The following is a 25139-nucleotide window of genomic DNA, read 5'->3' as shown; positions in this document are numbered from 1 at the left end:
AGTGTACAAATTTCATCTTATTGATGACTATATCTTCTATATTATTATTGTCCATTCCTCTAAAATTGGCTTGCCACAAAGGATCTATGCTACATGCTTGGTCATTTTACATATTGTCTAGATTTTGTAAGTGTATCATTAGAGCATCAAAACTCTGTTATTTTCCATTCTCATGAAATAAAAAGCCTATCTCCTTTTTTGCATCATATATTTTAAAAAATTAGAGCTAGAATGAGAAACTTATAGGTAATTTAGTTCAATTTCCTCTCCTTAAAGATGTGTGACCTAAGGCCAATAGAAATTAAAATGACTTATTCAATATCAGATAAGTAGTATACCACCTCTCCTGCATAATTGTTTCATTATAATGTCTTAAAAAGATTCGTCTACCATATGTATCTGCATTGTTTTCTGAGTAAAACATCTTAAATTCTTTTGATACCTTAGTGTTACATTGCCTTATATCATTGCAATAGCAGTGAAATTATATGAATAGTGAAATACTGTCTATTATAGTTGCCCAGGCCTCTTGCAGTTTTTGTGCCAGGTGTGTGCTTCTCTCTGTTTCTGTTTGTCTCTCTGTTTCTGTCTGTCTTTCTCTCTTTCCCTCTCTATTTCTTCAGCATATAGATAGAGATAAAGTGAGATAAGTGAGATAAACATTGATGGATGTGATGTATAGTTTATATTTTCCAGTATTCTGGACTATAAACATTATGCATTCACTTGACATTTCTTGTTTGAATATTTAGACTATGGGGATTTTTATTTTTATATTTTTTATAAATATAAATATCATTTAGAAGATTTTGAAATTTTACCAAAATGTTGAAATAAAATATAAAGACAAACAGATTATACAGTATCTATGGAACTCTCATTTCCACTTGAATTATGTTACAATTGCTAACATCTTTGGCAAACATACTTCTTCCTTTAAGACTATGATTTTTTTCTTATACATACATAGGAGATACCTTTTTTTTTTTTTGAAGAAACTTTTTAGGTGTTAATTTCTCTACCAAATCAAATATATTTTTATCATTACAAACAACAAACAATGAGATTTGGTACCCTCTATACCTTTCAATCAATTCAATCAATGGTCTGATAATAAATACCTCTTCTGCTATGTAGCATCATTTGTGAAATCATTCGTGCAGGATACCACATAAGTAAAGGTGGTATTTTGCTCAAACATTATATAGCAATGAAGTGGACAGAGTTTTTAGAGAGGAGTAGTACCTCTGGTGTGAGGGCTTACAGAGCCCTTTTCAGGGTTGCTCATTCACCTTTGATGTCTATCTTTCACCAAGGTCTTACCTGTGGTTCCATGAAACTGTAGCATGTGAAACAGTTACACCCCAGCATAAAACTTTGTAAGCAGGCAGTTTAAATTTCATGCCAAGGGTAAGAAACAGGCTCAAACCCATTGGTGATTTAAGGGGATGTTTCTCCTAAGCATGTAAAGGTTTTCCCCCACAAAATGGGCATATGAGAAAGATTATTCTCATGGCTTTGAAGGTGGCTAAAATTGATGCTGTGGAGTGCATAGAACTTTATCACACATCAAAGATGGGGAGGTCATCCACTGCATCCTGGGGGACTGACAGTGGTATTATTAACTTTTATCTGAAGTGGACAATTAATATTGAATTGGGAATTCTTTTGTGAAGTAATTTACCCTTTAGCCCTCCAAGAACAGTTTGGTTATAAAACTGAAACAGGTTCTCCCCCAGGTTATGAAACTGGGTTGGATGATTCCTTTTGTTGATATCTTTGCAAGGATGACAGGATTTAGGCTAGGGAAGAACAGTCACTTGAGTCAATTGAAAGAATAAATTGTCAGCAAGCTCTTGGTATCATGTGCATTTCAGCCATGTTTATCCAGCTACATGGCACAGAGGAAACGGGCTTTTTAGCATCCTTAAAATCTACCTCTTCTTTTTATGAAATAATGAGGGAGGGATTTAGGTCACTGAGCCCAACTCCTCAGTGACTGCCAATCAGAAATGTCTTGGGGTATCCAAGAGAGGGATGGAACAATAGCATCACAAGGGGTATATATCAATATACCTCTGAGGTTCCCAATCTCTTTTCTGGTTATGGATGCTCTTGCTGTGGCCCACCTCTCCTGCCCAGTCATTCTGATTTGGCTCAGGTTTCTTTTGCCACTTTCTTTTGTCCTGTTCATGTTCCTTGGTGTCTGTACAGATCATAGAAGGAGTCTACTGCCTAGTTTAGATTTTATTGAGACAATGATTAATAAATTAACTTAAATTTAATATACACTGCCTCTCAAATGTCAATCATTACACTTGTTGATAGACTTCAATGACTACAGTAGAGTGAGGCTGACAAATTCTTACAACTCTACCTCACTTAAATTCAATTCATGTGTAAATCAAACCCTTACTATATGATATCATTGGTCTTCTTCAAAATGGAATTTGAGCAACAATATTCATTCATTTTCCCTACAGTTTTCCATAAATTCTGTGATTGTAAAAATGTATTCTACTTTAGAAGACAGTTTGTGAAAGTTTGCTTGTACCATTGTACCACTATAGACAATCCTCTTGGTAAGTTATACTCTAAAAATAAAAACAAAAACAAAATCAAAAATAAAAATAACATCAAAATGGAAAAGAAGGAAAATGTGCCAAAAATTAAGATTCTCCTTATTAACTTTTTTTGGATAGTAATGATTTTTGAGGCTTCCTTTTTTTTCCTTACATGCCTTTGGTTTCCCTTCAGGCAACTTAATGCCTTCAATATTGTTTTTGGCAATAGTGCAGACCTTTTTCTGTAGATCATTGTTCTTGTCCAGTATATTTGCCCATTATTACCCATCTTCATTGGCATATCCAGTTACTCAACAAGTGTATCAAATGCTATTCAATTACCATTCAAATGTGCTATGTATGCTATCCTTGATAATGTAAATTTTTTTCTTAAAAACCTATTTGCCAATCTTCTCTATCTTTTACATAATTTATCTTTACATTTTCATTCTTCAATTCTGCCTTGAGTACTTTGCTTGTTTCTCACACCAAGATTCCTTTAAACTGTTTTTTTTTTCCATAGCTTCTTGCTTTTTTAGGAGGCATACCCAATTACAATCTTCCATCCTTCTTTCATGATAAGTTAGTCATATTCCAGTTGATGGGCATCTACTTTGCTTCTATTTTTTTGCTAAAACAAGAAGTATTACAATAAATAGTTTTGCCATCTTTCTCTGTAAAATTTTATGAAAAAAGTTTCAATGGCAGTTTTCTATTATCATTTGTCTCTGTTTAGCAAGTAAGTCAAATATTTACTAATTAAGATTTTTATTAGGCTATTTTAGTCTACTTTTTTACAGTAAATGAAGATATTAGTTTATGTAATTGTTTTCATTAGTATCAATATCTTTTCTTTCTTTTATTTTAAAGCCTTACTTTTTATCTTAGAATTGATATTGCATATTGATTCTGAGGCAGAAGAATGTTAAGGACTAGGCAATAAGTGGCTAAGTGACTTGCCCAGCGCCACACAACTAGGAAGTTACTGAGGTCAAATTTGAACCTAGAACCTCCTGTGTCTGGGCTTGGCTTCCAATCTACTGAGCCACATAGCTGTTTCCTTGTAATGCCCTTTCTTCAATATGTTAGGTTAGGACAGAATTGATCCAATTGTTTTTCTTTTAGTTTCCTTTATGTGTTTATCAATAATTGCTCAAAAAAACTGTTTGGTACCTCTTTACCAGACCCATAAAAAAGTAATTTCCCTTCTAAAATATAATAAATGAAATGAGCTCTATGTTTTCAATTTCATGTCCAGAATTATTTGATTTTTCTTGAAGAAATTATTCATAATATATAATCATAAATATTTTTCTAGTTCATTAGTCTTTTACTTCTCCTGAACCATATTTTTCAATACATTTTTTAGCCTCCTTACTCTTACTTACATTGAAGATACCCAACTTAAAGTATTTGTTGGTTTAAGTTTGTCAGTCTTAGCAAGTTTCTCATACAATTTCTCTCATTTTTCATCTACTGACACAGGGATTAGTAGTATAAAAGTGGCAATTTTTGACATTGCAAATAGTTATTATGAAATTAAATTGAAAATAAATATCAATCAACACACATTTACATTTAATTATCATGTGCCAAATACTGTGGTAAATGATTGAAGTACAAAGAAAGAGTGAAAATAGGTTTTGCACTAAAGGTGCTTACATTAAATGAAGAAGACATCATGTAGATAAATAGGTACAGGACAAACATGATCCAGTGTAGACACAATGTAGGAAATTGTTTTTTGTTTTTGTTTTGGGGGGGGGGTTGCCTTCGAATGCATGAAAAAATTAAGTTCCCCAATTCTTTTCTTTGTCTCTCCCAGGAATATCTCTGAGCTATCCTTCCATACCAGTTTTCTTTCTTCTGGATTAATTTAAAATGAAAATGGAACAATTTCTGTGAGTTAGCTTATCCAGTAGTCCATGTGACTATTGTTCATGTTCAAAGTTCTCACATGTAGAAAAATAAAAAATAAATTAACTTTTATGGATGATTAAAACTTCTTATTTTAGGATGACATGTCTACTTTTTTGCCAGTTTGTTCTTATATTTACATGGGGGAAAATGGAGGGAATGAAGGAGGGGCATAGAACACTGGCTCTTTTGTATTTTCCTTTGTTTTATGGCTTATCACAGGGAAAGAATTCATGAAGACAAGTATGTTGCTAAGGTGTCTCCCTGACCTTAACTACTCTGGTCCTTAGAAAATAGGGTTACATAGAATTAACCATGGTTCTAAGTAGCAGGTATTAAACACCATAAAAGTGAAACACAGAGCTCTAAAAAGAGGGAAGACAAAAATGTTCAGTTGTGCCTATTTGGGGGGACTTTATGAAAGATATGAATTTGGACAAATAGATTAGATTAGAGATAATTCCAGGTGGAAAGAAGGATTTCAATCAAGTGCACCAAGCGGGAAAGTAGAAGACATATTCATGGCATGGAAAGTAATACAATTAGATAGGAACTTTTGATGTATATATGGTACTATAGAAAAGGAAACTCTATAGATTTAAATGAGTCAGATCATGGACTATTCTGAATACCAATTTTGTGAATTAAAGGTTTATGTAATTTACATTTGGAAAGAATATTAAATATCATTTCTTTCAGTTTCCTTTTTTTATAGCTAAGAGAACTTAGCTGACTTGCCCAAGGTCATGTTATTAGTAAGTACATAGGACATGTACGATTCAAACACCCTTTTTTATTCCAAATTCCTTTGCTTTGTTTTTTCTAAGCTATAAGCAACATAGAACCAATTAAGTCTTTATTTGTCATTTATTTATTTTTTAACATTGGAAATTTTATTTCATTGCACAGTAGGGGGAAACAAATTAAAAAAAAAACAATTCATGCTATCTGAAAATGAAATGGCAAATAAATTAGATCCATATAGAAATAGAAGAGTAAGTTAAATGTCCAAATTTATGGATATGCTTCTCAGATAAGTTTCTGTTCCTTGGTGTTCCTTAAGAAGTGCTCTTCTCTCCAACTAATATGTTATGAAATGGTTGGCCCCAGAATCTTCTGGTATATGGGAATATCTAACAGGAATGGTGATTTGGTACCCATTTTCTTGGTGCTACCTTAATGATGTTATCTACATGAAGAGCTACTTCTCCTGCCTCAGCCACACAACAAGACTTTTCTTTTCACTTGGAAACTTCCTGTTATGTAAAGCTCAGCCATATCTCTAATGGTACCTTCTTTTTTGTCAAGTCCATATATTTTTTGGCCTTCACTGTGGGTAGAATGGAGTTAAGCTACAAAATCTGAACTGTCATAACCAGCATTGTCAGCTGTGTTGGTTTACAGAATTCTCAAAGTTATAGAAAAAAACCTTCACTGAAACAGCTTCTTTGCCTGGCATTCTGCTTGCAAGTTCTGTAACAGCATGGGCCATCAGCATCTCAGAACAAACATCACCATAAATAATTCCGGAATCTTTCATAGTCAGAACAAGAACACAAAGGGCATCATGCAAAGAATGGTCTTTCTGCTTCATCTAGAATCCACTGTGTATTTAACACTGTGTAAAACGATGGTACAAGCCTCACCCATTGCTACTTCAGAAAAATGGATGAGTTTGTCTTCTCCAATCATAATTTCTTCAATAAATTTGCAATTTCCTAGCTTTAACAGTTCTGGATGTTGAAAAGTTGAGGCAATTTTACCACCTGTAACAAAGGTTAGGCATTCTACACCTGCAAAGTCTACATGTTCAATTTCCATCATGCCAGCAACCCCAAATTTAAATCAGCTGCCTTTTGATAAAGCAATTTATTTCATGCTTCAAGATGTGGTCAACATTCTCTTTCATTTCCCCCCCTTTTTTCAACCTGTTCTATTTCTGCAACCTTTACTTACTTAACGTCAACTCTTACTTGGGAACCAAATATTTTTTATTTTGTACATATACATCCCAGTATATGCAATAAGAATTTTTGTATTTTCATTTTGCTTTGGTTTATTTACTCCAATTTTCTTATTTAACAACAACAACAAAAAAAAACCTTCATCTAAATCGTAGTCTGCCAGACTTCCTCCCAGTTTTTTGATGATTTTTTGAGATTGTTAGAACCCTTCAGCTTAAGGACAGCTTCTATATCAAATTTAGTAAAGTAGTCTTTGTGATGAGTTAAGAGTTTTGAAGACATTGTGGTTCTAGTAATTTTTATTAAATACTCATGGAATGCAGCTTTATCATAACCATGATCAAATGTAGATTCCAACAAAGCCTTTTTGCTGCCTTTGTAGCTTCTCTTCAACTAGCAATAATGGTTTGAAGATGGATTTATTTGCAACCAAAGACTCTTTCCCTTGATAACTCAGCTGCTAACACAGTTACAGAGTTACATCACCAACTTCATCATATTGAACCCTTAACATATCAGTTAAAACTCTGGCTGCTGGATTGTCAACAATAGTTTTTAATATGGTTGCACCAACATTGGTTACCATAAGAGAAGCGCTTTTTCCACTGCTTAAAAGAATTGTATTCATGCCTTTGGGTTCTAACATGCTTTTTACTAAGTCTCCAATGTTGATGGCACAAGTAAAAGAAGACAAATGGGATGTTTCAGCTCTTTCTTTATCAGTACCAGCCTTGAAGATGTTGATGGGTGCAAGCAAAAGGGATGTGATGATTCCAAAGTTCCCGGCAACCACACCACTAGCCCATTTACAGTCTGCCCAGGTCAGCTCTCTGGGAGAGGAGCCAATTAAGTCTCTTTTTAAAGATGAAAAGAGAATAACATGAAAAGTCATATTCTCAAAGGAAAAAATATGTAATGGAAATTATTTTGTTTTGTACAACTAAGAAAATATTATTATTTTTAGTATAAAGAAATTAACCTTTGTCAATATACCACAACAGAGAAACATTTCCTTCTATTTTTCCATTTGCCTATATGTAAACAATCCTTTCTTTCAGGATATCAAAAAATTTAAAAATGTTGATGCTGTCTACAGTCTGCGTAATATGTGCCTTACTTTTGACTTTTTGGAAATCATAAAGTTCATGTCAGTTAGTTGAAAATAAGGATTAGATATAGAATAATAATTATGAAAACTCAATTTTATCTCTAATAGAAATTGTTCTCTATTTCTTTTATGATTCTTTGGTAGCATATTTTGTATATGCTCCAGTTTAATTTTGCCTGTCCCTATTTTCTACCACTAACTTACTCCAGTATAATTCTCAAGTTAAGAGAAAAATGCAGTATCACACATTTTATTGAAGAGATATCTTTCCATTGTGGAAAATCTTAAATCCAGTACAGTGCAAAGAGATGATGAGAGATGCTTCCATCTAATTTTCTATCATCGTTTTTGCTGATCATGGGGCTCTTAAAAATAAAGGTAGCAACTGAGAAACTAAGGTTTTCCCATATGATTTATGATTTCAGCTTTTCCCATATGATTTATGATTTCAGCTGGTATGTCATCTAGCTCTACAAAATTATTTTCAGTCTTTCAACTAGAGATCCCTCCTTTTTTTCTCCCCAATAAATACAATACCTTTTTAGCTTCTGAATCTTTTGAATAACATACCCCAAGCTATTTCCCATGGTTCATATTATTCATTAATCATGTAGAATAGTATAACCAATTGTTCCTCTTTCCATTTGTCCCTCATGATACTCCACCTATGATCTCCATGCCTTTAACCCTCTACCTCATAACAACCTGGACTTCCTTCAATACAGAACTATTGCATGAAGCTTTTTCTGATCCCATTAACTACTAGTGCTCTGCCTTCCAAACTCACTAGAATTAACTACTTTGTATGTATTTCTAATTGTTCTCTTTGTTATATACTGAGATTCATCCCCAGCTTGGTAAAATATAAACTCATCATAAAACTTGTAATACCTTTACATACCTTCAGTTATTTTCTTTGTTTTTTTTTTAAGTTGTTAGAATGGTGTCAGATCTTTTGAAGAAGACATATCATGTTTTAGCTTTTTTATTGATATCATACATATGAATTATCCTTAAATACCCTGCATTTTTGAATGCCTGTTAACTTGTGTTCAAATTTTATTTCTCTTTTTATTCCAAAAGGTTAACTGATAGGTGGATTGAGATGAACAATTTGGTGTTGACATTAAATATATAGATTTTTTTTGGGAACAGAAAAAAAATTCTCATCTATAGTCTATCTAGTAGAATCTCTGTGCTCTGATTGTATGCCCACCTAAATGCCATCATACCTGAAGTTCTCTGGCAAAGGTTCAGATTACACCTCTTTTATGGTTTTCTCTCCCCTGATTTAGAGGTGTTAATCTGAGCCCCATTTGGGCATCTCAAAAGGTTGACTGAGTTTTAAAGGTGTCATTTGCTTCTTCATTTACATGGGGAGGGAGAACTGTCCTTTTGCCCTTTCCTTACTGCTTATTACTTCTCTTCCATGATTCCTTGAGTATTACCAGTAAGATTCACCAGCTTTCCCTTTAATTTGTAAAATAAAAAGGGAGTACCTGATGCTTTAACACTGATTAATATGTTCGATTTTTCTTTGAAACCCTTTAGAGTGTAAGCAGCAGACACCACCACATACATACAAACAGACATATACACAAATACTCAATCAGGTTATTATGTCATACTGTATTTCTGTACTGTATTTCCAACTGTGCATATAATACTAAAATAAAAATACTAAAATAAAAAAGAAAAGTTAAATTTCCTAATGGTATTTGAAATATTGAAAAAATCAACACAAATAATGAATGCTATAAACAAAGAAAATGCTTTACATTACTATAGACAAGAAATATAACCCGATTTCCTTCAACAAAACATGTTGATTCTATCTTGAGAAATATTTGATATTTGAAGAATTGATAAGCTCAGGTTTACAGAAACTAAAATTGAAATAGTCAGTACTTTATAAAATGCTATATTTGATTATAAATTATCTCTGATTCCTATTCAATTCTTTTCAATGCACTTAATTTCATAATAATTTCTGAGAATCAGGGAAACTATTTTATTCTAAGTTTATATATATTTTATAACTTTGTTACTAAAAACAAATTCTTAGGCAAATGGGTTATTGCACTGTATAAATGTAAAAGTATCTTCTAATGTATCCTTATTATCACTTTGTATTACATTTCAGATGTGGTTGTACCCCTGGATGGACTGGACAAAATTGTAGTGAAGAAATTAATGAATGTGATGCCAGCCCATGCAAGAATGGAGCAATATGTCAGGAGTCCACAGTCCCAGGGCAATTTGTATGTCTTTGCCCTCCTTTTTTTACTGGCTTCTTTTGCCAACAAATATATAATCCTTGTGATATGGCCTACAACCTTTGTATAAACAACTCAACATGTTTGATTACAGTTGATGGAAATAGCAATTGTGTCTGCCCAAAAGGTAAGAACTAACACGTTTTTTTTTTTACCCTAATCCTTTGTGTTCAGGATAATGCATACATTCAAGTTGTTAGCATTAGCTTCTTAATATTTTAGGGAGGGGAAAGGAAAGAAAGATACATGAATATGCTATACTTTCATGAATTGAACAGGGATACATTATTGTTGCTTACAGAATGATTAATTCCAAGTCCAAATCTTATTCACCTAAAAAGATCTTGTAAATGATCATTGCTCATTTGATTGCTTTATTCCCCATTTCTCTATGCATTGAGAATATTTTACAGTTACCAAAGGAGAGAACACAAAGTTTGAAATCAATCTCCTTTACTGAAACCTACTGCTCCAGTGCACCCCCATCAACTGCCCATGTTTTCTTCCCATTTTAGGTCTAGGTTTATGTAAGCATAAAATCTATTTCCTATCTTTGCTTGCCTGTGAGAGGGCAGAAGAATGTCAAACCTTAGAGAAATCTCACAAACTTAAAAGCAAATGAGATGCTCTTCTCGACAAACTCATGAAGAACATTTGAAACTAGCCATCACAGATAAATCAAATCTTCAGGATTCATTTGCACTTTACTCTTTTACTTTATATATATATATATATATATATATATATATATATATATATATATATATATATATATATATATATGTATATATATGTAATTATTAAAATAACTTATCTAAAACTTATGTGTGTGGGTTCTAGTATAAAAATTATATGAAAAAACATATGACCAAGACCTTCAAATATGGTGCCAATATTCTCCAGAGAAGGAAGATACTACTACAGTCCTCCTATACAGTAGAAGCATTCAGGACCTTCTCCACTGACATTAGCTCTCTATCCTAATGATTTCAGAAGCTACCAATTCACTGAAGAGACAACTTCTGGAATGTAATATATAGGTTAGGAACCAAAGCAAAGTGAAGAATGATGGAAATATTTGAGGTACAGAAGAATATCAGGGGATAGGTTGAAGTGTTATCTACCATTTCAAGGAAATTTGATGGGTTAGTCAACATGAAATCCCTGAAAATGTATAACACCAAACACAAAGACTTTAGCAATAGGGCTCATGAGATTGGACAAATTTGAAGATGGAATACTTCCCTTAAAACATCGACTTTGTTCTGGAAACCAATAAGTGAAACAGCAATGTCTATATTCTCAAACTCAGGACCTCTGCCAGTATTAATGATTGTGGGGCTAGAAGTGCTCAAGGCACTTTTTACAAATGTTGGTGGCAATTGAGAGGTTAATGCCAGACTCTAAGCCATAACCCTCCTTTAGAAGCTCATTTAACAGCAGCACAAGTAAAGAAGCAACAAACAACTGAAGGAATATAGGAGAAGGATTCTAGTGCTCATTTTAGCAGGATCTCCATACATTCACATCATCACATATGACTTGTCCAATGTTAGTAATCTTACCAAATAATTTCTGAGCTCCATTTAACAAAGTTTGGTCTTTTGTAGTTAAGTCTCAGCTTTAAAAATGGTCCTAGGTTCATCAATTAAAGCAAAATGTAACTTTAGAAGTCATCTAATAGAGATATCATCTAATCTAGATACTTCATGTTACAAATAAGGAAACTGAAGTCTCGGTAGAAAAAGACTTTGAAATGTTGCTAAATTAACATTTCTTTACCATGTATAGTATATTTTGCAGGCATAATATAAAAATGTTAGCATTTGGTCCAAGGTCAAGGTGGAGGGCAGTGAGGTTGGGGAGAAGTTTCATTCAAGTAAATTTTACCCATTTGTAAAATGTGAAAAATATAACTTATTAAGTATAGTGTTAGAAGGTTAAAACCAGAGCATTTCCATAAGCTATTGATTTATAAATTAGTTACTAAGCTCAACTGATTTATATTAACAGAGGCAGCAAGTTTTTGCACTTAAATGTCTATTACTCTAGTATACATACTAGGATTATCATAAAAATGTAACATCCAATGTATATATTTTAAAATTCTAAATATATAACTTCAGAAAATAGCTTGCCTAAAATCAAAATTCCCTTTATAGCTTTGAAGCAAGAATCATATTTACAGTGTTATATGCTAATTAGCTTTCTAAGTATCCTTACAATAACTTTTTAGTCTGAAAATCAGTACTTAAAAATTCTCCCCCATTAGTGAATTAGTCTTATTAAATCTTAGTAACTTGAAGTTTCCATTGAATCCCAAAGTAGCAATTTTTTAATTTTATAATACAAGTTGATTTTTTCATTAATAAAATCAATATACATGGGCTTATCTGGAATGTTATTTGTGTCAATACACATTACTGGATTTGTAGAGTTATATTTGCATTTTATTCTAGCTTTGGAACACTATGGCTTTTGTGGTCAGCATTTTATATTTATTTAAAAATTTAAGTCTTGTTTAAAAGTGCACAATGTGGGTTATTTCACACTGAGATATTTCCATTTTCTTAAAATGTCTCCTGTAATTTAAAATATGAACATGTTTTATCTCCTTTTGCAAAACAATGTTTCTTTTTAAAAATAGGACATTTGATTTTTCATGTTTTTTATTAGAAATTTTAAAAATATTTCTATATTATCAAAATATTTGTCAACCTATACATAGTTATTGCTTTCTTCCCCTGCCTTGCCTGTTCTGACCATCAATCTTTGTTTTTTATTATACAGTTATTGGCTATGTATTCTCATATGCAGTACTTTATTCAGGAATATGCTAGTAAATACAACCAGCTTATTGTAGTGGAGTGGGGGAAAATGTTGGTACAAGGAACTTTTAAGTTTAAGTTTTTAATTTGTATTATTAACATTTTCTCTATCACTGTCCCAAGTCTAGACAATCAACAAAACAATAAACTGTGAAGTGCAGCACTTACTAATTTCTGAGGTGTACATGTTCACGTTTAAAATTTAATAATTGCCCTTGGAAAGCAAGTTTAAATTGCCTCTAGCTGATACCTGATTTTATTTTATCTAAGGTCTAAGTAAAGGAAATTTCACACTTGTCACAATAATTCAATTCAGTAAATTTTAATTCACCATTATTATTCTCCTGAAACTGTGTTAGGTACTAGAGATATAAAGATGTAAACAAAACAAGATCTTCCTTTAAGGAGAAGGTACTTCCTTTTAAATGAATACTGTAGAGAAATAACATATACAAAAAATGCAAATATTTCTAACTGTGTGTGTGTGTGGGGGGGAGTAAATGGGAGGTGAAGGGACAAGGAATCTCTAATTTATCTAGTTTAAAAATTATAAATATCTCCATATAGCAACAATAGGGAGACCTGATGGCTATGTTTCTTATTTCTTAAACTGTAGTTAACTAGATTTTAAAAAATGTGGAGATTGTGGGAAAAGAAGAGGAGAATATATATATATATATATATGTATATATATATATATATATTTTTTTTTAATTTGCCCACAAGGTTCAATTATCCTACATCTTCCTGTCGTACTCAACTTTGGTTGTTGTACTGAAATGAATATAAAGATTTTGTTTATTTCACTAGGAAACCTGTATTCTCTCAATTTATATTGCTTGTACATTCCCTGAAGTAATAGCTGGCTAAAGCTTGGGACTGAATAGTATCACGTTTTCTAAAAATATTTCCCTTTTTAAAAACTTTATATAAATGTCTGATGTTATCTTGACTTCTTGATATCCTATATATTGCTAATAAAATCTATTCTATGGCCTCCCTTCCTCGAGGGGACTATGTACCAAAAGAGTATAAAGGCGATAATAAAGAGAGAAGTAAGTGTAATTGGAAAAAAAATTGATATTTTTGAGGTCTGCTTTCATTTAACCCCTGGCCAGATCTAAAGAATTGATTAAATTTTTTTTTATCACCATACAAGTCAAAATATCACCATCAAAAATCATTTATTTAATATCTCCCTAAATCTGGAATTAAACCAAGCATGTTTGACATGAAAAAGTGGAAAGTTGGGGCATTTTGTAAGGTAAAGTGCATTGTATCTCTATATTGGAATGTTTCTGTGTTTGTGCCTGTAAAGAATATGAACTAAGTTAATTTAACAGTTTGTGCAGAGAAGTTTCACAGGATAGTGATAAACAGCAGGGGATCAAGGTTGAATTAATTCATTGAATTTTCTGCATTACCTATCTCTTTTCAAGAACTACACATATCCAAAACAAGAATTCATCTTGCAAATGAATTTCAAATTGGAATATTACAATAGTAATGGAAAATATTGTTTGGGAACTTTTCTTGGCTATTTCAATTTTTTAAAAAATGCTCCTTCAGCAAACTTGTGAATTTCTTTGACCTCTTTAAAATTTTGCCCACGTTTCCTTTCACCTCTTTTCTCTCTCCTCATGTCTCCTTCATTTCAGCAGGTTCATTCCCCCAGCCCATTGACATGGGCTGCTAGTTTGTAACAAAGTTCAATCTTTAAAATGTCAAACATAATGAATAAAGGGAAATCACAAAAGAGAAAGTTGGTTCCAGACACTCCTGGGGAGGTCCAAGGCTCACAGGTGCTGAATGTTCTTCTGATTCATCAACCCAACCCAGTTAGGGAGACACACTGGCACTTTTCCTCTGGCTGTGTATTGTCACTGGGGTCCAATGAATCAAAAGACTATTTCTTGAAGAACTGCTCAGTGTCAAAATTTCCTGCCTAACTGATAAAAACAGACATTCTAAAAAGCAGTCAGAGGGAACTGTGAAGGCTTTCTTTCTAAACTGTTCACATTCCCTTTTGACAAGGAATCCTTAAATCTAGAATCTAAATCGTAAAGGCAACTGAAGAAGAGTTATTATGTGACTTTCAATTCATTTTTAAGGCCAAAGTCTCACCTACAACTTAAGGAGAATAAAATATATTGGAATAATGAAAAACAGCTGTCAACCCCTAAATCAATTTGAGAAAAGGATAGAATTAATTTGTTTAACATTTTATATATTTCATTTATTTCTATACAGTTCTTACTTCCCAGTATCCCCATGAAATAGTTCCTCATAACAAGGAAAATCAGCTTAATAAAACAAACTTTCACAGAATCTGAGATATGAGTCCTTCCTTAATTGCAACCCCTAAGCAATAGGGAATTTGTATCATCAAATCTCTAGAGTAACAATGATTATTTCTTATATTTAATCTGAAATCTGATGTCTTTTAGAATTTTCATTATTGTTGGTTGTACATATTTTCTTGGTTCAAACAATTTATTTTTTTTAATTTTGCATTAAGTAAAATAAATAACTTTGGAAAAATAATACATTTAAATTATAATTATAATGAATAATCATTAAGTAATTCTTGTTAAATGTATGAAGCAATTTTGATGATCATCCTAATAGTGAAAAAGAATAGGGTGAGTTTATGAAGCCAGTAAGGAGTTCCATTTTTAGAGAAACTGTTAATATTGGTACACTATATATGTTTTCAGCACCCTGAGCTAGGCCATTTGAACCAAAGACTAACAAAGTCTTCAAATGATAGTACCATTGAGAAAGCAAAGATCTAAATGTAAGGATCCTTATTTCACTTCCCTATACAAAGGAGAAGCAAAATGCATTCCCTTGAGTAGTTAAGACAATTTATAACTCTATGTAAAATATCACTGAGGAGGGAGATATGCTGTATGCATAGATGCAATGGGGACTGTGACTCACCCAGAGTCACACAGCTATGAAGTGTCCGAGGCCAGATTTGAACCTAGGACCTCCCATCTTTAGGCCAGCTGCTCCCAACATCATCAGTTCTTAAGAAAATTTGTATTGATTTCTCAAAAGTAGAGTACTAAAATTTTTTTAAATGTACATCTTAGTGATCAGTCTGCATCAAATACTCTTTTTTTTTTTGTTCTTGAATTAAGTGATTAATTATTAAGCCATGAATTTGAAAAAGAATTTTTTTTAGATATAGAAAGCAAATAATCTTCCTGCTTTACTAATGGCCTTAGGCAAATTTAATTTCTGTAAATGTAATTTAATAATACATTAAACTTTAATTTTAGATAAATAGATTTATATTTGTGTTTATGTAAATATATACAGATACTTTGATGTTCTTTATTTACTGAATTATTCCCCTTTTTCTAATGAAAATGTTTTAGACCCCTTCAAATATTTCCTAGTAGATTTAGAAAGTGGATCATATCTTATATTCTTTTATTTCAACTAATTTATATTGTGGTCTAATATACATTGTGATTAAGATTTTTATAGGTAAATGTTTTGTGAAAGATCAAAGAGGCAAGCTGTACTTCTGGTTTGAAAATGTTCCATTAAGATGGCATTCATCAGGGACTTTATCACTGATACTGCCTTTAATATGGATCATGAAAATCACTCATCTGAGTCCATCTTATCCATATTTCAGGATTTGAAGGGGTATACTGTGAAACTGACACCAATGAATGCATTTCTTTTCCATGCCAAAACCATGGGCATTGTATGGATGGAGTCAACAGTTACAGGTAAGGAGAAAAACAAAATATGGACTATATCATTAAAATATTACATGATCACTTTATATTCAGTTATGTGTTACTATTATTGTAAAACTTCCATGCACAGTATACTCATCTAGGGCCATAACACATAAGAAAAGTATCGATAACAATAATCTTTATTTTTCTCTCACTCTCTCTGTCTCTGTCTCTCTCTGTCTCTCTCTCTATGTATATTTACATATATATTTGTCTCTTTTTCTTCCCTCTCCTCTCTGTCCTCTCTCTTCTCTTGCAGATGCACTTGCAGCCCTGGATTTTCTGGATCCCAATGTGAAATTGAAATTAATGAGTGCTACTCTACCCCATGCAAAAATAATGGAACATGTGTGGATCTTATAAACAGGTCAAGGTTTAATTTTTATGATACTTTGGGGGATGGTGAACACTATGACATTACTCAACTATATTTTGATACTGTATGGTAGTAATTTAATATTTTGGAAAAATAGTCACTCATGAGATTCTTCCACTACTCTCCATCAAATTATATCTTGACAATATGTCATGAGTACATTTTGAATTTATTTTTCCCCAGAGGTGAAAAGGCAGTATTTTTTCTACTTATGACAGGGGAAATCTGAAATAACTTAGGAAACAAGGTTCATACTTTAAAGCATATTGATTTATTATGCCAAGTATATAGCAAATCTGGACCAGAACTCTTACGTTTCACAATGGACCTACAATAAAGGAAAAGATGGGTTTTTCTGCATGAAAAGAAAACAATTGACAGAATATAAATGAAGATACAAGATTAGCTAATCTGATTTCTAATTGGAAAAAAGATCATATCCTTTCTGAGTTGGAATGGGGATGAGTTTTGAGAGTTGATAGAGAGTGATTAGGATGACTTTTCTGGTTAATATTTCCCTCAGTTCTCACAATTAGCAAACAGTTGGAATTTCCGGGAAAATGAAATTTAGATCTCAAAAAGGAGTCAGTATTATGAAAGGAAGTCAGTTTTGTTCACATAATTTTCACAAGTCTGTGTCTTATTTAAACTACAATGGTAAGATAAAGTTATTATCCTACGTACTACTATTACTATAATTACTACTACAACTAATGAAAATAATAATAATGAGTTACATTAAATTAATACTTCTTGAGAAGAAACTTCTAGGTGCTACTATAGCATATGAAAATTGAATTAAAATAATCTTAAAGACTGACCTATATAGTTTTTTTTACCCTCATGAACTAAGCCTCAATCCAATATATTTGTTTTTATGATTTATGTTTATAATAAGTCTACCCTCCAAGGTTTGAAATCAATCTTCCTTTACTAATAAACCCCCTATGCCACTACCAGATGCTATAACTGTCAGGTACAAAGGACAAGACTTATGGACTCCAAAAGGACATCTGTTTCAATTGCTGTGTGAACTGCATATAGACCAGGTCTAAGAACAGAACAGAAATCTTTTTCATCATCACAGATAAAATTTTGTTATCAAGTCTCAACTTATCCTCGGTAACAAGAATACTTGATTTAGAATCAACTGACTTGGGTGAAAATACTGTTTCTACTATTTTCTATTTGTAGTCCTATAAAGAAGTAACTTAACCTCTCAAAAGCCTCAGTTTCTCCATTTATAAAATAATGGACTTAAGCCAAATTGGTCTGCATTAGCCCCAAAATCCATGACCCACAAAATAAATTTGTACTTTAAAAAAAGAAAGAAAACTGCAGTGTGAAAATAGTAGTTCAGATTCAGGATTTTATGCCTTTGCACTTAGTATTACTAGCCCTAGGGAAAAGAAATTCAGAATAGGCAAATTTTTTCTTTCAACTTTTCTTGTAGAACTTTTTCTAATTATCTTCTGAAAAAATCTCCTTTTCTCTCTTACTTCGCACATAGTAACCTCATAATGCCACAGGTTTCCTCAGGTCTTGTCTCATAATATTGAATGAAACAAAATTACCTTTTACCTTTATTCCACTTCAAACTCCCATCAACTTAGTGTATTTAATTTCAGAGAGTCTTCCAACAACTGGGTGAATATGTATTCTCACTGATGGAACATAACCTCCTTCCCCCCCCCCCCCCGAAGATCATAACACATGAGTACTAGCCAATGCTTGATGAATCTTGCCAATTTTGTCCAGAAAAATTCATCACAGGGGATCTGCCTAAACTGATAGAGAACTTTCTATTTTCTTCATATCTCAAGGATATATATGAAGCATTTGTATTGTCTGTTGAGTATTACTTGCCCATTTTCCATTCTGATCATTCATTTTTCTGACATGTCACATATTGCTGCTTCTTTGTAATTCATTGTTTGTAATGTGCATGATCATGCCCATCATGGTCCTCTCCAGTATGGTTTAGGTAATGCTTCAGATTTTTAGAGGCTAAATGATCTATGATTTATAAACATACATCATTAAAATACCTTTATACTTAAAATATGGATGTTTATTTCTAGTCCAAAAGATATAGCATCAAAATAATGTTGCAATTTGCCAAAGATTTTTTTGCCAATTGTTCTACTATTTTAATCCTGGAGATTGACTTATTAGTAGGCAGGTAGTTGGTACAGTAGTACACTGCACCTGAAGTCAGTAAAACAGGAGTTCAAATTTGGTCTCAGATATAAACTAGTTGTGTGACTCTGAGAATCACTTAACCTCTGTCTCTTTCAATTTCCTCTGCTGGAAAAAATGGAGAAAATAATTCCACTTATCTCTCTGGGTTCTTGTGATGAACAAATGAAATGCAAAAAAATTTTTCTAGCACATTTCCTGGCATATTTTAGGAACTAAATAAATGCTTATTCCCTTCCTTTCCCCTTCTTTTATTTTTTCCCATTGTCTATTTCCAGTTTTGTTTAAGATACATGTACAGAAGAATATTCTCTATAAATTGTTGGTACTGGTAGGTATCATGTGGACAAAACCCTTCTCTACTGGTTTTTCCTGTATAGATGGACAATACTCATTTGAGTAAAGAAGAATCTAATTTGGGAGGATCCCTATGTTTCTGGTCATGATTAAATCAGTGCAATGCCATTCATAGATAAGACAATCTGCAGGACACCACTTTACTTGTTGTGTGTGATTACATTTATTTCTTGTATTTGGCAGTTTTCCCATTTTTTAATTAAAAAGCATTTAAAATTAATCTTCCCTTCCTCTACAAAGGAAAGATTTTTATATTCTTTTGTTTCTAGAGATTTTAATAGAATATAATATAGAATATTCACCAGAAAATACCTATTCTGATAGATGAAACATAAGCAGTTAGTGAAATATTACCTAATCTAATTACCTCTCTCCCTTCCTACCTATTTATCTGCTTACCAAATTAATGAACATATAATTTCATTTGTGTGGGAAGCTTTTAGTGAGGAAACTCCTTCTGCTAATGAAGAGCTACAATTGCTTTGCAATTTTTATGCTTAGAGAAACCTCAGCCCTGGAAGTGAAGTGATATGCCCAGAGTCACATTGACTATGTGTGTCAGAAGTCTGACTTGAGTCTGTCTTTCTAATGCTAAGTATAAATTTCTGTCCTCCAGACCATTCTACAATATGTAGAATATTTTTGCCTCACCAGAGTTTAATCAGCAGCAGCAACACATTGTAAGCTATCAGTGGGTGGTGCCTAACATTTCAGCAGTTATTCAATAATACAAATTTGAGAATGATGAATGTTTACTAATGTGCATTTCACTAAAACTTAAAGCTCTGTATACATGTCTATACAGAATATACTTGCAAATGAACTGTCAATCAGGAGAAATTCATACTCACACACTGGGCAACAATAAGATAGATATGTAAAGACAATTAAATTAAAAAAAAATTACTCTCATTGGAAAATGTGGTTGAAAGCTACATTTTGTTTAAAGCTTTCCCCTCCTTGAAGTTAACTAGCAATGTCAAACTTTAAAGTAGTCATCTTAGAAAGAAATTCCTGAGAAAAGAAGAAAAAGAGAAGCCATTTCAACATTTCATTAATTTAAACAGATAATGAATTGCATGCTTATTTAATAGATTTTTCTGTGGGTTGTAGAAATATATACTAAATTGGAATGCATATTTTTCTATTATATTAGTAGTAGATTTAGAGTCAAGAAAAAAGTTTCAAATCTTGCTTCTGATACTAATTATGTGACTGTTAGAAATACTAAAATATCACAACTTCACAGTATTCTATAAAATAAGGGTATTTATATCCTTTGAACCAATATTCCATGGTTATTTTGAGGCTCAAAAAAGTAGGTAAATTTCCTTGCCAGATCTAAAACACTATATAAATGGCATTTGTGATTACTCATAAATTTCCACTATTCAAAAAAATAATGATTTAAACAATAATTTTGGAAGAACAATCAATAAATGAAGGGAAATCATGAAATCTTTTATAAATGACTAACATTTACAAATACATATATTGCATATACACTATCACTACAAATACAATAGAAAAATACAAATATATTTACTGGAATTCTTTGTAGATATTTTATAACAAATTTTTGCCATATATTAACTTTATTTCAGTAAAGAACATCACCATCCTTCTAGCACTCAGATGACTTGCATCCATAGCATTATCTTTGGCTCCTAAGTCTCCCTCACTCAATGTATACAATTAATTGCCAAATCTTTTTTTAATAAATCATCTCTTATTTTTATTCTGTTCTCTTTATTTAAATAGCCATTACTTGAGTTCCTGTTATTATAACCTCTTATTTGGACTCATAACTTCCTAAGTCATCTCTCTGCCTTTTTTCACCCTTAACTGATCCTTCCTCCCTTGTACCTACCAAAGTGATTTTTCCTAAATATCTTACTCTTCTTCTTAGTGAATTCTTCTGACTCCTTATTGCCTCTAAAATCGAATATTAGTTCATTTCTTTGCCTTTAAATACTCTTCTAATTCTGGCTTCAGTTTACCTTTTCAACTATATTTTTTGTTGTTATCCTTACTATTAATGTTCCATTCAAGCAAGTCTTCTTGTTTTTTACATCTCCCCTTACTATACTTTTATACTGGGTGTACACTATTCCTGAAATGTATTTTATCTTCATTTCTATATATTTAAACCCTTCCCCCACCCCTTCAAACTTAGCACAAGTGATGTCTTAAATGTTTGAAATTGCACATATGCGTTAGTTCCCTTTTCTTAAGAAAAAATTAAATTAATGGTGCATTTGTTTTGTATATACTTATGTACATGCTATCTCCCCCAGAAGATGGCAAGTTCCTCAAGGACAGAATGTTCTTTTTTTTTTCTTTTCCTTTCCTTCCTTTCTTTGTTTTTGTATTTTGTATGCATTCCAGTGTCTGGTACATAGAAGGTCTTAAGTACTTGATAATATATTGTTTTAAAGGAAAATGAATACAAAAGATCTGAATAGTAAAAAAAAAATTTGTTAAAATATTCTTTGTATCATTTCTCTCAAAAATTTAAAACTCTTGTTAGTAGTTATGAAAGATCTTATTAAAATCTCTATTTGGGCATCACTAATATGCAAATTTGTTTTGCATGACTGCATGAATAACCTATGTCAAAGTGTTTACTTTCTCAATGAGGAGAAAGGGGAAGTAGGGAGGGAGAGAATTTGGAACTCAAAATTTTAAAGAACCAATGTTAAAATTGTTTTTAAAAGTAATTAGAAAAAATAAAATATTAAAAAAGGATCTCTTGGAAGAAATTTCTAGCTGTTTTTTGGGCAACAATTTGTTAGGAAGCTATTGAATTTGAAATATTTAACTAAGAAAAATTCCCACATAATGATATAACTTGGAAAGTTTCTTGCTTTGCTATGTTTGGACTTCAATTATTTAAGGATTTACCTTTGAAGATGACCTGTAATATACAAGCAACACATTCCTCATTGTAGAAATAACTTGTCACTTTCATGCCAGTACCTTTTATTGAATGAATTAGGTGGTGATGATCACAGAAAATGAATGGCTTGGGGAATACAAAGAAAGGTGCCTCATATCAAATAAGCCAAACGAAATCCTAATTAACATTTTTCCTCTATCCTTCCACTTTTTACAATGTCATTTTATTTGAATTAAAATTGGAGTACGTATTTTGTCTCCTTGATTTTATCTTTATTACATTTACCTTCAGAACCCACCTGCTCAAATGCATTTTAGGGATAGTGGAGGTGACTTGAAAACCATATTTGGATAAGGTCCAGTTCACAATCAAATTAAAAAGCTATTAGTCTAGAGAATTTTCTTGAAGGAGACATTTCAATGTCTATAATGTAGCCATCTGGCATTTTTTAAAAATACTGTGATTGCATTCAAAATTTTAAGATAAATGGTTTGTCTTTTCCTGGAGACTGTCTTCTCAATAGGACTAGGGATTGTATCCATGATTAAATTGGCCTAATGAGCTCTCAGTTGAGGAAAATCCCTTTAACATGCTGTTTGGCATCTTTGCTTCTCATCAACTCATAGTTACCTGGAGTACTAAGAGTTTCCATAGTCAGTATGTATTAAAGACATGATTTAAATATAGATTTTCCTGGTTTTGATGTTTAGTTGTCTATCTACTGTCATAATCTTTCCTTTGTCTGACAATAATGATACAACACAGGATTATTTTCTTAGCTATGATTCAGAGAAATGGGTCCATTTTCATCCATGGTCATGTGTCTAATGAAGCAATTAATTATTTAGTATTTCAAGTTTATATATGATTGTTGATTTTATTCAGTGACAAACTGTCCCTAACCTTTAAGTATCTCTAACCTGTCATCTTGCTTAGGAAAAATCAGTAAACTATGTTATTCTATAATGACATCTTGAATTGTGTGATCAAAATTGTTATCATTTCACCATAGAAGCATAAATGTGGTGTTGTAAGGGTCTTTAAGGCCATCAAGTTCAACTCGGTCATTTTACAAAGGACGAAATCAAAGAATGAAGAGGTTAAGTGACTTTCCCAGGGTCACACTGCTACTAAGTTTCTGAACCCCATGATATCACAACTCTCATACTCGTGTTTTAATTACCTATTCCCCATTCCAGGAAGGCACACTTTCCTCATCTCTGTCTCATGGGATCACCCTCTCTTTCTCCAAGACATATTTCAAGAACTATTTTCTTCATGAGTTCTTTCCTCAGCCTCCCAACTGTTAGTGCTGTTTTTACCAAACAACCTGGAAGTTAATTTACTTTTCATTTGTTCTCCTTATATTTATTCTGTTTGTATATACATATAGGTATATATATATATATATATATGACTATTACAATTTAAGTTATTTGTCAAGTGTTTATTCCATTAATTATATTTGTATCTCTACTGCTTACCACAGTGCCTGGCATATAATGAGCATTTAATAAATTATTTTGATTGATTATTGGCTAAAATAGCATTAACCCATGTCTTCCCGCCATCATCTAGTACTTGAATTATTATAACAAAATATAATCTAATTATTTTGCTCTTGGAATATCATATACTGATAACAAATACCACTCACCAAAAAATGTTGTTTGGGATGTTAGATAGTTTGTCTTTGCTGACACAGCTAGCATTTGTCAGAGGCAGCAGATCTTACCTCTTCCTGAAACCAGAATCAATATTTATTTACAATGACATACTGCTATTAAATAAAGAAAAGAAAATTCTAATTTACAAAATATTAATAATTGATTTTAAATTATGCCACTCTCAACATTCTCCCCTAATATACTGAAAATTTATAAAAAAAAAAAAACTTCTCTAAGAGTAAAACCTATCAGACTCAAAGGTGTTTAAAGAATTAAGCCCATTTCTATTGTGAAGAGGGGAAAAAAAAACTGAAATTTGTAAGAAGTTAATCATAATACAATTTCATGGTTTTTTTTCTTTTTATCATTTATTTTGCCAAAATCTGTGATTTTATTGACGTGGAAAACTCTCAACATGAAAATTTGTTTCTCTTAGGAGAGCAATCAGAAATTGTAGTTGTACAATTTGGCCTTATTGACTAAGAGGTTATATGAATGGTTTCAGTGCACATAGTGTAGCCAAAGACAGGACAGGAATTTAGGTCTTCCTGACCTCTAGATTAGCATTCACTCCATTTCATGTTGTCATTAACAAAAAGAAATGATTCTGAGAAACAATAACACCCATGTAGTAGGACAATGCCTGTAAAGTGATAGCCCAATTTCTTCATAAGGAAGCTCCTTTTACTGATGCAAGCTCATAACTTCTCTATAATATGAAACCTTGGAAAGTTGTCCATAGCACCGAGATCTTCAGTGGACTGTCTAGGATCACATATCAAATGTGTGCTGGAGGTGGCATCTGAAAAGATGACTTTCTAGCCTTGAGCTCTGGGTTCTAATTACCAAATAATCATTCCTTTCAGATACATGCATGCATACACACATGCACATACCCTTACAGATGCACATTTATATATTTAATCAAACTAACAATTTCATTGACTACACTATTTGGAAGGAATTGGAAAATGTTTCTTATGGGTAGTGATATTTGAGCTAAGATTTGAAGAAAGCTGAGGAGCTAAAGGGACAGGAGGGGACAACCTGTACAAAAGAGAACAGCAGAATATGCAATGCTATCTTATAAGAAGAATAACAAATGATAATTTACCTGAAAATTAGAGTGTATGATGAAAGTAATACAAAGTTATCCCCCTAAAATTGACTGAAATTAGATGGTGAAAGATTTTAAATGCTAAATTGTGAAATTTGTATTTTTT

At 32.1% G+C, this 25139-nt stretch overlaps 1 protein-coding gene and 1 pseudogene across 3 annotated transcripts in view; one reads left to right on the top strand and one right to left on the bottom strand.

Annotated features, from left to right (window-relative positions):
- EYS (eyes shut homolog) overlaps positions 1–25139 on the top strand; it is a 743667-nt gene that overhangs the window by 634829 nt on the left and 83699 nt on the right. For all 3 annotated transcript variants that reach the window (XR_008916582.1, XM_056818439.1, XM_056818440.1), the window contains exons 9-11: positions 9697–9956; positions 16310–16406; positions 16678–16785. Coding sequence is in view for 2 of the 3 variants with exons in the window: in XM_056818439.1 (XP_056674417.1) it covers positions 9697–9956; positions 16310–16406; positions 16678–16785 (465 nt within the window). In the remaining variant the exon portion in view is untranslated. The remainder of the gene's footprint in view (positions 1–9696; positions 9957–16309; positions 16407–16677; positions 16786–25139) is intronic.
- LOC107651445 (T-complex protein 1 subunit beta-like) lies at positions 5248–7368 on the bottom strand (annotated as a pseudogene).

The sequence above is a fragment of the Monodelphis domestica genome, chromosome 2 (genome assembly GCF_027887165.1).
Source record: "Monodelphis domestica isolate mMonDom1 chromosome 2, mMonDom1.pri, whole genome shotgun sequence".
NCBI classification, from domain to species: domain Eukaryota; kingdom Metazoa; phylum Chordata; class Mammalia; order Didelphimorphia; family Didelphidae; genus Monodelphis; species Monodelphis domestica.
Note: the sequence above shows the minus strand (reverse complement) of the source record. Positions and strands in the feature narration are given on the sequence as shown.